This window comes from Aethalodelphis obliquidens, unplaced genomic scaffold (genome assembly GCF_003676395.1).
Source record: "Aethalodelphis obliquidens isolate GAN/ISIS:26980383/991018 unplaced genomic scaffold, ASM367639v1 scaffold67, whole genome shotgun sequence".
NCBI lineage: Eukaryota > Metazoa > Chordata > Mammalia > Artiodactyla > Delphinidae > Aethalodelphis > Aethalodelphis obliquidens.
Window position 1 is genome coordinate 4489752 of NW_020838011.1, and position 12893 is coordinate 4502644.

General features: G+C 38.4%; 1 protein-coding gene across 3 annotated transcripts in view; it reads left to right on the forward strand.

Annotated features, from left to right (window-relative positions):
- Positions 1–12893, forward strand: part of ADGRL3 (adhesion G protein-coupled receptor L3) — an 864166-nt gene that overhangs the window by 682121 nt on the left and 169152 nt on the right. For all 3 annotated transcript variants that reach the window (XM_027089631.1, XM_027089632.1, XM_027089633.1), the window contains 2 exons: positions 9223–9525; positions 11615–11718. In XM_027089631.1, coding sequence (XP_026945432.1) covers positions 9223–9525; positions 11615–11718 — 407 coding nt within the window. The remainder of the gene's footprint in view (positions 1–9222; positions 9526–11614; positions 11719–12893) is intronic.

The window sequence follows — 12893 nt, forward strand, 5'->3', positions numbered from 1 at the left end:
GTGTTAAATGCTTAGTGTCAAAAATTTTGTTTACTAAATCTTGAATTTCTATTTTGCAAAAGTAGATATTGAAATACCAGTATTGGCATTTTGCTCTGGTGTTGCTTTTATTAGGAAAAATGTTAAAAGGCTGCTGTTTTCATTCATAGATGATGGCAGGTTGAACATATATAATGGTGATTGGGAAGAAAGAGAAATATTTTTTTTTAACATCTTTATTGGAGTATAATTGCTTTACAATGGTGTGTTAGTAGCTGCTTTATAACAAAATGAATCAGCTATACATATACATATATCCCCATATCTCCTCCCTCTTGCATCTCCCTCCCACCCTCCCTATCCCATCCCTCTAGGTGGTCACAAAGCACCAAGCTGATCTCTCTGTGCTATGCAGCTGCTGCACACTAGCAATCTGTTTTACATTTGGTAGTGTATATATATGCATGCCACTCTCTCACTTCGTCCCAGCTTACCCTTCCCTCTCCCCATGTCATCAAGTCCACTCTCTACAGCTGAGTCTTTATACCTGTCCTGCCCCTAGGTTCTTCGGAACCTTTTTTTTTTTTTAGATTCCATTATACATGGTATTTGTTTTTCTCTTTCTGACATACTTCACTCTGTATGACAGTCTCTAGGTCCATCCAACTCACTACAATTAACTGAATTTCCTTTCTTTTTATGGCTAAGTAATATTCCACTGTATATATGTGCCACATCTTCTTTATCCATTCATCTGTTGATGGACACTTAGGTTGCTTCCATATCTTGGCGATTGTAAGTAGTGCTGCAATGAACATTGTGCTACAGGTATATTTTTGAATTATGGATTTCTCAGGGTATATGCCCAGTAGTGGGATTGCTGGGTCACATGGTAGCTCTATTTTTAGTTTTTTAAGTAACCTTCATACTGTTCTACATAGTGGCTGTATCAATTTACATTCCCACCAACAGTGCAAGAGAGTTTCCTTTTCTCCACACCCTTTCCAACATTTATTGTTTGCAGATTTTTAGATGGAGGCCATTCTGACTTGTGTGAGGAGATACCTCATTGTAGTTCTGATTTGCATTTCTCTAATGATTAGTAATGTTGATCATCTTTTCATGTGCTTGTTGGCAATCTGTATATCTTCTTTGGAGAAATGTCTTTTTAGGTTTTCTGCCCATTTTTGGATTGGCTTGTTTGTTTTTTTAATATTGAGCTCCGTGAGCTGCTTGTAAATTTTAGAGATTAATCCTTTGTCAGTTGCTTCATTTGAAAATTTTTCTCCCATTCTGAGGGTTGTCTTTTCATCTTGTATATGTTTTCCTTTGCTGTGCATAAGCTTTTAAGTTTCATTAGGTCCCATTTGTTTATTTTTGTTTTTATTTCCATTTCTCTAGGAGGTGGGTCAAAAAGGATCCTGGTGTGATTTATGTCATAGAGTGTTCTTCCTATATTTTCCTCTAAGAGTTTTATAGTGTCTGGACTTACATTTAGGTCTTTAATCCATTTTGAGTTTATTTTTGTGCATGGTTTTTGGGAGTGTTCTAATTTCATTCTTTTACATGTAGCTGTCCAGTTTTCCCAACAACATTGATTGAAGAGATTGTCTTTTCTCCCTTGTATATCCTTCCCTCCTTTATCAAAAATTAGGTGACCATAGGTGTGTGGGTTTATCTCTGGGCTTTCTATCCTGTTTCATTGATTTGTATTTCTGTTTTTGTGCCAGTACCATACTGTCTTGATTACTGTAGCTTTGTAGTATAGTCTGAAGTCAGGGAGCCTAATTCCTCCAGCTCCGTTTTTCTTTCTCAAGATTGCTTTGGCTATTTGGGCTCTTTTGTGTTTCCATACAAACTGTGAAAGTTTTTGTTCTACTTCTGTGAAAAATGCCTGTGGTAGTTTGATAGGAATTGCATTGAATCTGTAGATTGCTTTGGGTAGTATAGTCATTTTCACAATGTTGATTCTTCCAATCGAAGAACATGGTATATCTCTCCATCTATTTGTATCATCTTTAATTTCTTTCATCAGTGTCTTATAGATTTCTGCATACAGGTCTATTGTCTCCTTAGGTAAGTTTATTGCTAGGTATTTTATTCTTTTTATTACAATGGTAAATGAGAGTGTTTCCTTAATTTCTCTTTCAGATTTTTCATCATTAGTGTATAGGAGTGTACAAGATTTCTGTGCATTAATTTTGTATCCTGCTACTTTACCAAATTCATTGATTAGCTCTGGTAGTTTTCTATTAGCATCTTTAGTATTCTCTATGTATAGTATCATGTCATCTGCAAACAGTGACAGCTTTACTTCTTCTTTTTCAATTTGGATTCCTTTTATTTCTTTTTCTTCTCTGATTGCTGTTGCTAAAACTTCCAAAATTATGTTGAATAATAGTGGTGAAAGTGGACAACTTTGTCTTGTTCCCGATCTTAGTGGAAATGGTTTCAGTTTTTCACCATTGAGAATGATGTTGGCTGTGGGTATGTCTTATATGGCCTTTATTGTGTTGAGGTAAGTTCCCTCTGTGCCTACTTTCTGCAGGGTTTTTATCATAAATGGGTGTTGAATTTTGTCAAAAGATTTCCCTGCATCGATTGAGATGATCATACGGTTTTTCTCCTTCAATATGTTAATATGGTGTATCACATTGATTGATTTGTGTATATTGAAGAATCCTTGCATTCCTGGGATAAACCCCACTTGATCATGGTGTATGATTCTTTAAATGTGCTGTTGGATTCTGTTTCCTAGTATTTTGTTCAGGATTTTTGCATCTATGTTCATCAGTGATATTGGCCTGTAGTTTTCTTTCTTTGTGACATCTGTGTCTGGTTTTGGTATCAGGATGATGGTGGCTGCAGAGAATGAGTTTGGGAGCATTCCTTGCTCTGCTCTATTTTGGAAGAGTTTGAGAAGGATAGATGTTAGCTCTTCTCTAAATGTTTGATAGAATTCACCTGTGAAGCCATTTGGTTATTGGCTTTTGTTTGTTGGAAGATTTTTAATCACAGTTTCAATTTCAGTGCTTGTTATTGGCCTGTTTATATTTTCTATTTCTTCCAGGTTCAGTCTTGGAAGGTTGTGCTTTTCTAAGAATGTGCCCATTTCTCCAGGTTGTCTATTTTATTGACATATAGTCACTTGTAGTAATCCCTCATGATCCTTTGTATTTCTGCAGTATCAGTTGTTACTTCTCCTTTTTCATTTCTATTTCTATTGATTTGAGTCTTCTCCCTTTTTTTCTTGATGAGTCTGGCTAATGGTTTACCAATTTTGTTTATCTTCTCAAAGAACCAGCTTTTATTTTTATTGATGTTTGCTATTGTTTCCTTCATTTCTTTTTATTTCTGGTCTGATCTTTATGATTTCTTTTGTTCTGCTAACTTTGGGGTTTTTTTGTTCTTTCTCTGATTGCTTTAGATTTAGGGTTAGGTTGTTTATTTGAGATGTTTCTTGTTTCTTTAGGTAGGATTGTATTGCTATGAACTTCCCTCTTAGAACTGCTTTTGCTGCATCCCATACGTTTTTGGTCATTTTGTTTTCATTGTCATTTGTTTCTAGGTATTTTTTGATTTCCTCTTTGATTTATTCAGTGATCTCTTCATTATTTAGTAGTATACTGTTTAGCCTCCATGGATTTGTATTTTTTACAGATTTTTTCATGTAATTGATATCTAGTCTCATAGCGTTGTGGTTGGAAAAGTTACGTGATACGATTTCAATTTTCTTAAATTTACCAAGGCTTGTTTTGTGATCCAAGGTATGATCTATCCTGGAGAATGTTCCATGCGCCCTTGAGAAGAAAGCGTATTCTGTTGCTTTTGGATGTAATGTCCTCTAAATGTTAATAAAGTCCATCTTGTTTAATGTGTCATTTAAAGCTTGTGTTTCCTTATTTATTTTCATTTTGGATGATCTGTCCATTGCTGAAAGTGGTGTGTTAAAGTCCCCTACTATGATTGTGTTACTGTTGATTTCCGCTTTTATGGCTTTTAGCCTTTGCCTTACTGTATTGAGGTGCTCCTATGTTGGGTGCATAAATATTTACAATTGTTATATCTTCTTCTTGGATTGATCCATTGATTATTATATAGTGTCCTTCTTTGTGTCTTCTGGTAGTCTTTATCATAAAGTCTATTTTGTCTGATATGAGAATTGCTACTCCAACTTTCTTTTGATTTCCATTTGCATGGAATATCTTTTTCCATCCCCACTTTCAGTCAGTATATGTCCCTAGATCTGAAGTGGGTCTTTTGTAGACAGCACATGTATGGGTCTTGTTCTTGTATCCATTCAGCTAGTCTACGTCTTTTGGTTGGAGCAGTTAATCCATTTACATTTAAGGTAATTATCTATATATATGTTTCCTATTGCCATTTTCTTAATTGTTTTGGGTTTGTTATTGTAGGTCTTTCCCTTCTCTTGTGTTTCCTGAATAGAGAAGGTCGTTTAGCATTTGTTGTGAAGCTGGTTTGGTGGTGCTGAATTCTCTTAGCTTTTGCTTGTCTGTAAAGATTTTAATTTCTCCGTCAAATCTGTATGAGATCTTTGCTGGGTACAGTAATCTTGGTTGTAGTTTTTGCGCTCTCATCACTTTAAATATGTCCTGCCACTCTCTTCTGGCTTGTAGAGTTTCTGCCGAAAGATCAGCTGTTAACCTTATGGGGATTCCCTTGTGTGTTATTTGTTGCTTTTCCCTTGCTGCTTTAAATGTTTTTTCTTTGTATTTAAAATTTGATAGTTTGATTAATATGTGTCTTGGCATGTTTCTCCTTGGATTTATCCTGTATGGGACTCTCTGCACTTCCTGGACTTGATTGACTATTTCCTTTCCCATTTTAGGGAAGTTTTCAACTATAATCTCTTAAATATTTTCTCAATTCCTTTCTTTTTCTCTTCTTCTTCTGGAACGCCTATAATTTGAATGTTGGTGCATTTAATGTTGTCCCAGAAGTCTCTGAGACTTCCTCAATTCTTTCCATTCTTTTTTCTTTATTCTGCTATGTGGCTGTTATTTCCACTATTTTATCTTCTAGGTCACTTATCTGTTCTTCTGCCTCAGTTATTCTGCTATTGATTCCCTCTAGAGAATTTTTAATTTCATTTATTGTGTTTTTCTTCATTGTTTGTTTGCTCTTTAGTTCTTCTAGGTCCTTGTTAAATTTTTCTTATATTTTCTCCATTGTATGTCCAAGATTTTGGATCATCTTTACAATCATTAGTCTGAATTCTATTTCAGGTAGACTGCGTATTTCCTCTTCATTTGTTTGTTCTGGTGGGTTTTTACCTTGCTCCCTCATCTGCTGCATATTTCTCTGTCTTCTCGTTTTGCTTAACTTACTGTGTTTGGGGTCTCCGTTTTGCAGGCTGGAAGTTCATGTTTCCCATTGTTTTTGGTGTCTGCCCCCAGTGGCGAAGGTTGGTTCAGAGGGTTATCTAGGCTTCCTTGTGGAAGGGACTGGGGCCTGTGTTCTGGTGGATGAGACTGGATCTTGTCTTTCTTGTGGGCAGGACCATGTCCGGTGGTGTGTTTTGGGGTGTCTGTGACCTTTTCATATTTTAGGCAGCCTCTCTGCTAATGGGTGAGGTTGTGTTCCTGTGTTGCTAATTGTTTGGCATAGGGTGTCCAGCAGAGGAGTTTGCTGGTCGTTGAGTGGAGCCAGCTCTTAGCGTTAAGATGGAGATCTCTGGGAGAGCTTTTGTTATTTGATATCATGTGTAGCCGGGAGATCTCTTTTCGTCCCACCTCAGAGGCACAGGCCTGACACCTGGCCGGAGCACGAAGACCCTGTCAGCCACAAAGATGAGAAGAAAAGGGAAGGAGAGCAAGAGAGAGAGAGAGAGAGGCAGAGAGAGAGAGAGAGAAAGAAAGAAAAGAAAGTTATTAAAATTTAAAAATTTTAAAAATTATTAAACATAAAAAAATTAGTGTAATAAAAAAATAAGAAAGAAGAGAGCAATGAAACCAGAAAACAAATCCACCAATGATAATAAACGCTAAAAACAATACTAAAAAAAAAACAAAAAAAGACAGACAGAACCCTAGGACAAATGTTAAAAGCAAAGCTATACAGACAAAATCACACAAAGAAGCATACACATACACACTCACAAGAAAGAGAAAAAGAAAAAATATATATATATGTATATAAATATATATATATAAAAGAAAGAGAGTAGCCAAATCAATAAACAAATCTACCAATGATAATAAACTCTAAATACTAAATTAAGATAAACATAAGACCTGAAACAAATTAGATGCAGAAAGCAAACCCCATGTCTACATTTGCTCTGAAAGTCCACTGCCTCAACTTTGGGATGATTCATTGTCTATTCAGCTATTCCAGTGATGCGGAGTACATCAAGTGGATTGTGGAGATTTAATCCACTGCTCCTGAGGCTGCTGGGAGAAATATCCCTTTCTCTTCTTTGTTCGCACAGCTCCTGGGGTTCAGCTTTGAATTTGGCCCTGCCTTTGCATGTATGTCACCTGAGGGCATCTGTTCTTCGCTCAGACAGGATGGCGTTAAAGGAGCAGCTGATTAGGCGGCTTTGGCTCCCTCAGGCCAGGGGGAGGGAAGGGTATGGAATGCGGGGCCAGCCTCTGGCGACAGAGGCTGGCGTGATATTGCGACAGCCTGTGGCGTACCGTGTGTCCTCCCAGGGAAGTTGTCCCTGGATCACGGGACCCTGGATCACGGGACCCTGACAGTGGCAGTCTGCACAGGCTCCCAGAAGGAGAGGTGTGGATAGTGACCTGTGACTGCACACAGGCTTCTTGGCGGCTGCAGCAACAGCCTTAGCCTTTCATGCCCGTCTCTGGGGTCCGTGCTGACAGCCACGGCTCACGCCTGTCTCTGGAGCTCATTTTTGCAGTGCTCTGAATCCCCACTCCTTGCACACCCCAAAGCAATGGTCTCTTGCCTCTTAGGCAGTTCCAGACTTTTTCCTGATTCCCTCCCGGCTAGCTGTGGCGCACTAGCCCCCTTCAGGCTGTGTTCACGCAGCCAACCCCAGTCCTCTCCCTGCACTGTGACCAAAGCCCAAGCCTCAGCTCCCAGCCCCGCCCACTCCGGCGTGTAAGCAGACAAGCCTCCCGGGCTGGTGAGTGCTGGTTGGCACCTATCCTCTGTACAGGAATCTCTCCACTTTGCCCTCTGCACCCCTGTTGCTGCACACTCCTTTGTGGCTCCAGCGTTTCCCCGCCACCTGCCAACCCCTCTCTCTGCCAGTGAACGGGCTTCCTAGTGTGTGGAAACCTTTCCTCCTTCACAGCTCCCTCCCACTGGTGCAGGTCCCATCTCTATTCTTTTGTCTCTGTTTATTCTTTTTTCTTTTGCCCTACCCAGGTACGTGGGGAGTTTCTTGCCTTTTGGGAGGTCTGAGGACTTCTGCCAGCATTCAGTAGGTGTTCTGTAGGAGTTGTTCTACATGTAGATGTATTTCTGATGTATTTGTGGGGAGGAAGGTGATCTCCACAACTTACTCCTCCGCCATGTTGAAGGTCTCCAAGAAATTTTTTAAATGAGATGGAATCTGCCAGACTTGGCAATTTGGGTGATATGGCGTATACAGAAAAAAAGAAGGGGAAAGAAGGATACTGTGGTTTCTTGTATGAACTTTGAGTAAATGTAGTTATGAACATTACCATTCACGTGGAGAGGGAACACGAGAGAAAATGGAGGAGGAAGGGGAGAGGAAACAGAAGAACAAGCAAGAAGACAAAATAGCAAATAGTATCATTTCAGAAATGCTACAATTTCAATGATTAAATAAGTGTTTAAAATGGTTTTGAAGAACCTACGGGCAGGACAGGAATAAAGACACAGACATAGAGAATGGACTTGAGGACATGGGAAGGGTAAGCTGGGACGAAGTGAGAGAGTGGCATGGACATATATATACTACCATATGTAAAATAGATGGCTAGTGGGAAGCAGCCACGTAGCACAGGGAGATCAGCTGGGTGCTTTGTGACCACCTACGGGGGTGGGTTAGGGAGGGTGGGAGGGAGATGCAAGAGGGAGGAGATATGGGGATATATGTATACGTATAACTGATTCACTTTGTTATAAAGCAGAAACTAACACACCATTGTAAAGCAATTATACTCCAATAAAGATGTTAAAAAAATAAATAAGTGTTTGAAAAATTCATAGACCCTCCCCCTGCCATCTCTATTCTATTTTATGCACCAAATACACTATGATGGATTTGCCATCTCTTCTGGGGCAGCAAAGTCTAATTGATGACATGGTAAAGCAGACCATGAATGACAAACAACAGGAGGCTCAGCACAGTTCTCCCTTCAGTTTCTTAAACTTGTGCTACTTTGTATCTGACCAGAGCCAGTTCCCCCACTGTTTATTGCCAGTAAGTGAGGTTAAGACTAGTTTCTAATCTTACAGTTAGGAAAGCAGTGTATATATGTGGAGGCCTGGTACACACTTGCATTCCTATGATGGGAATCTGAATATATTTTACCAGAAAGATAATTCTCTGCAGTGATTATTTCTATAGTATCATTAAGACATTCCTTTGTATACATTATAGATTTAATAACCTGTTAATATCTGATCAATGAACCTAACCACTTTTATCTGGAACTTGGAAAATGCCACTTTAAAAATCTAGTTAGAAAATAATTTATGAACACTAATTGGAAGTTACTAATGTGAAGTTTGAAAGTTTTGATACAATGGGTCTGTTTTAAGAGCATCAGAGTAAATCACGCTACTCGAATTCGTGTTAAGGATATTATACTCAGAATTGCTCTTTACCTTTTAGCTTGTGAGCACTTTAATTTCTGATTTTTTTTTTGCTACATCTTTAGAAATTCATATTATAGTTAATGTGGAAAAAATATTGTATATAGCTCTCTCCCTTCCTATACCAAATTTGAAGATTCTAAGGAGAGGGCTTTAAATGTTTTAATCCCCTAATTGTCCAAAAGGCCTGAAGCTTCTTAAAGCTTACTGAAGAGTTGAATTGTGCTGTAACTTTGTTTTCTGTAATTGAAGTTGAGAAAAACTAGAAACAAGCCTACATTTAGCATTAGTCAAATGACTGTCTTGATATTCAAGTAGCACTCTGATATTTTGATATTGGCTTATTTTTCCCATGTTTAAGGCTCGTTGAATTGTCAAATAAAAATGACTTCTGAAGTCTTAGGACATTTTTAGGTCCTACTGTGAACAAGCAATGTAGGCGTTTTCTTCTGAATTTTATTTCAGATATCTCTACCGCAGGACCTCTTGGCACAGGAAGCACCACCACCAGTACCACCCTTCGGACCACAACTTGGAACCCAGGCAGGAGTACCACCCCATCGGTGTCAGGAAGAAGAAACCGGAATACCAGCACCCCATCTCCAGCAGCTGAGGTACTTGACGACATTACCACACACCTTCTATCAGGATCGTCCCAAATTCCAGCTCTGGAAGAGAGCTGTGAGGCTGTGGAAGCTCGAGAAATCATGTGGTTTAAGACCCGTCAAGGACAGATGGCAAAGCAGCCGTGCCCTGCAGGAACTATAGGTAAGTCTGTCCTACAAAGCTGAGCTAAAAGTGTATTGTTACTTTGGCTTGCTTTCCTAGTTTTTTTTTTTTTTTTTTTTTTTTGGTCACAACATAGTTTTGTTACTTAACATTTGATTAAATTCTGGACTCAGCTAAATTACAATTTATAGCCAAGTATTTTCAGAGTTTGAGAATGCAACCTGAAGAAGTCACAGGTGAGAATTTGGTGGGAATACCTGTGAGATCAATAGTTTTCACCCATGCTGTGAGGTCAAGTTACAATTAAGCTATGGATGTCCCAGCTACTCCAAAGGGCCAGCTCACCTATGCAACAGCCCAGAGTGAATCACTGGATTGGTGGGAGCTAGTTCTCATGCTTGTCACCAATTGTCAAATGTTTATTGCAGAAAACTAGATCAAGGACTTCTGTATTAGATGATCATTGAAACTACCTAACATTTAACAAAAGAGAAGATTTGACTATCCTTTATTACCAGTCATCATAGCTGTCCTTTAATAGTTGGAGCCTCTTGACATACATAGTCAGGGATGATGCTGGCAGGAGCCAACCTCCTCTTACACAGCATCCACTAGAGAGATCAATCCTGCATTGTTTTCTCTAGGCGGTAGTCAAGAACTAGATAGCTCTCTGCCCCCCCACCTTTTTCTTTTCACTGATGTGATTCATAATATCACCAAATGGTAACCATATTATTATTTACCATTTTAAGCCAGAAATAGTTTGATTTCTTATTGTTACAGATATTGATCTTCATAAAACTAATATTGACACCCTGCATAAAATTTGCATTATTGCATAAAATGTGTAAATAAAACAAATGCATAATAGACGTCACTAGACTAGCATTGTTGGGGGCTGTGATTTTGGGTGTTATTGATTTGGTTACTTCAATAGGTTTGTCTTAACAAAGTTTCAATGTGGAAATGTCCTTCTGAATTCCATGGTATATGAAGTGGTGGGAAGATAAGAAGATATATAAAAGTGCACATTTAATTTGTTTTCATCAAAGTGTTTAAAAATATTCTGAGATCTTCCTTCCCTTTATGAAGGGGCACAATATTTAGTTCCAGAGTTTTCTGTGGTATTGGAATCAGAAAACATTTTGAACTTTTCTCTTAGCGCTGTCCCCTTAGTTCTGGACCTCAGTTCCTTTATCTCTAAAAGAGAAATAACAACAGCACCCCTTTCTTCAGATGTTTGTTGTAGAGGTTAGTGAAATACTTTATTTGAAAGAAGTTTGCAGACTGCAAAGCACTACAGAAATATGTTGCTCTTGTTCTGCAAAAATTGAGAAAGGGATTTACAGGAAACATTCTGAAGCCCTCCCTCCCAGGTGACTGTGCTTACTCTGCGGTCTTCTTTTTACCCTTTCTCTGTCGCCTCTGCTGTGCCCCCTGTTCAAGGCCCACACAGTCTTTTCTCACCTGAATTATTGCAATAGCTTCCTCACAACTTCCATATCACTCCCTGAAATTCATCCTCCATGCTCCTGCCACAGTTATCTTTCTACAGCCTAAATCAGCCCATTTGTCTCCTCTCCGTAATGGTCTTCATTGATTTTCCATCACCTACAGATGACAGACAAGGGCGTTTATGATCTGGCTCTGCCAGCCATTCCAACTCCATTAAATACAACTCCCTTACCCAGTAGACCTCAATTCAAAACACTTGATGATTCCCAAAGACAGCATATTTTTCCTTTGCCTGGAATGCCCTTACCCACCTTGTTTTCCCGAAAGACCTGCAAACTGATTCCTTTAAGACTCAACCGCTACCTTGCCTCTGAAAACTCAAGCAGTAAGCCCCATGGAGTCAGGTACCGCATTCATCTAATTCATGAAGTTATTCCCTGTACCTGGTATAGTTGTCAGCAAATGCTTTAAAAACATTGAGTGTTTGTTGTATTATGTTTCTGTAATGCCAGTTGCTTGCTAGGCACTGTACATGGTGTTTTAATAGACATTACCTCAGTTTAATGATAATAGTCTTACCTTTACTCATATTTGAACATATTATGGATATAAAGTCATTATAAGAAAGATGGTTTGAACATTTGAAACAGACCTATTTCTCTCATTATTTTAGGAGTATCCACTTATCTATGCCTGGCTCCTGATGGAATCTGGGATCCCCAAGGACCAGACCTTAGCAACTGTTCTTCTCCTTGGGTCAGCCATATAACACAGAAGGTAAATCGTGTCACTGACAAGGAAGGCTTTGCCAGATCTAGACCCTCTGTTGTTGATTATAACTGCTGAAAACAAAATAGTCAATAATTTTTAAATTAATGTGGAAAAAATTCTCCATTTTATTTTAATTTAAGATTTAATGACAAGCCTATTATGCTATGAGCTAATTCTAGAATTTTGTTGTTCTTAAAGGGGAAATCCATGTACTTCCTCTAAGCCAGGCAGTATTGCTTATGATAATTTTATTATTAATAAAATTTTTATGGTATTGTGAACTACAGATATAAAAGTCCAAGAGGTATTATAATTCAAGCAAGCAAAAGCTTCTAGCTTATATACATATGGATTTTCCTGTGGAAATAATAATTACAAAAAAAAAAAGTCTACCTTTGGAATCTTAATCCATTTGATAAATGTTCTGTAACCTAATCATTTATCAGTGTTAAAAGTATACACACGTGTGACAGAATCTTGCAGACTCAAATTTGCAGGGCTTATTTGGTTGCAATATGTTGAACATTTTTATTATTAATGCACTGTGGGGCTTTGAATTGATTTCATTGCAAACAGAGACCAGATGTGCCTTTATGCCAAAAGGGCTATGGGATGATCCTTATTATAGCAATTTGTGCGGATTTATGCACTCTTAAAATGGAGAGTCCTTCTATGTTACATTAGCTATGCTGAGGAATTTCTGAAAGAGATTTTTCCTGAGAAGTATTACAAGTGACGGCCTTACTAAAAGCCTCTCTGTACCATTTGCTCTTTTCTCTATTTGTTTTTAACCAGGCTTATCCTCAATAATATACTGTTCAATAATCCATAAATATCTACCCAGTAGATTCTTTAGCAGATGAGCCATAACCGTCTATTTACCCTAAATCATGGAAGAACAGTGGTTATATTGACTCCAGTTACCCTCTTACATGTGCATCTCCATACTTGTTGCTATTCATAATGATGCTTCTCCAATTTCAGTACTGGTCCTGCCACAGTTTTTATGTCCTTTGATTTTATTACAATGTAGCTCAGACCCCAGGGCAAGTAACTCTTCCTGGATGTGATCAGATTAAAAGATCAGTAGCATATCTCCTTACATTAGCGACTTTTAAAAGATATTCCCTACATACTAAGCCCGGGGGTTAATATTAATTCAGTAATAATTCACCTAGAAA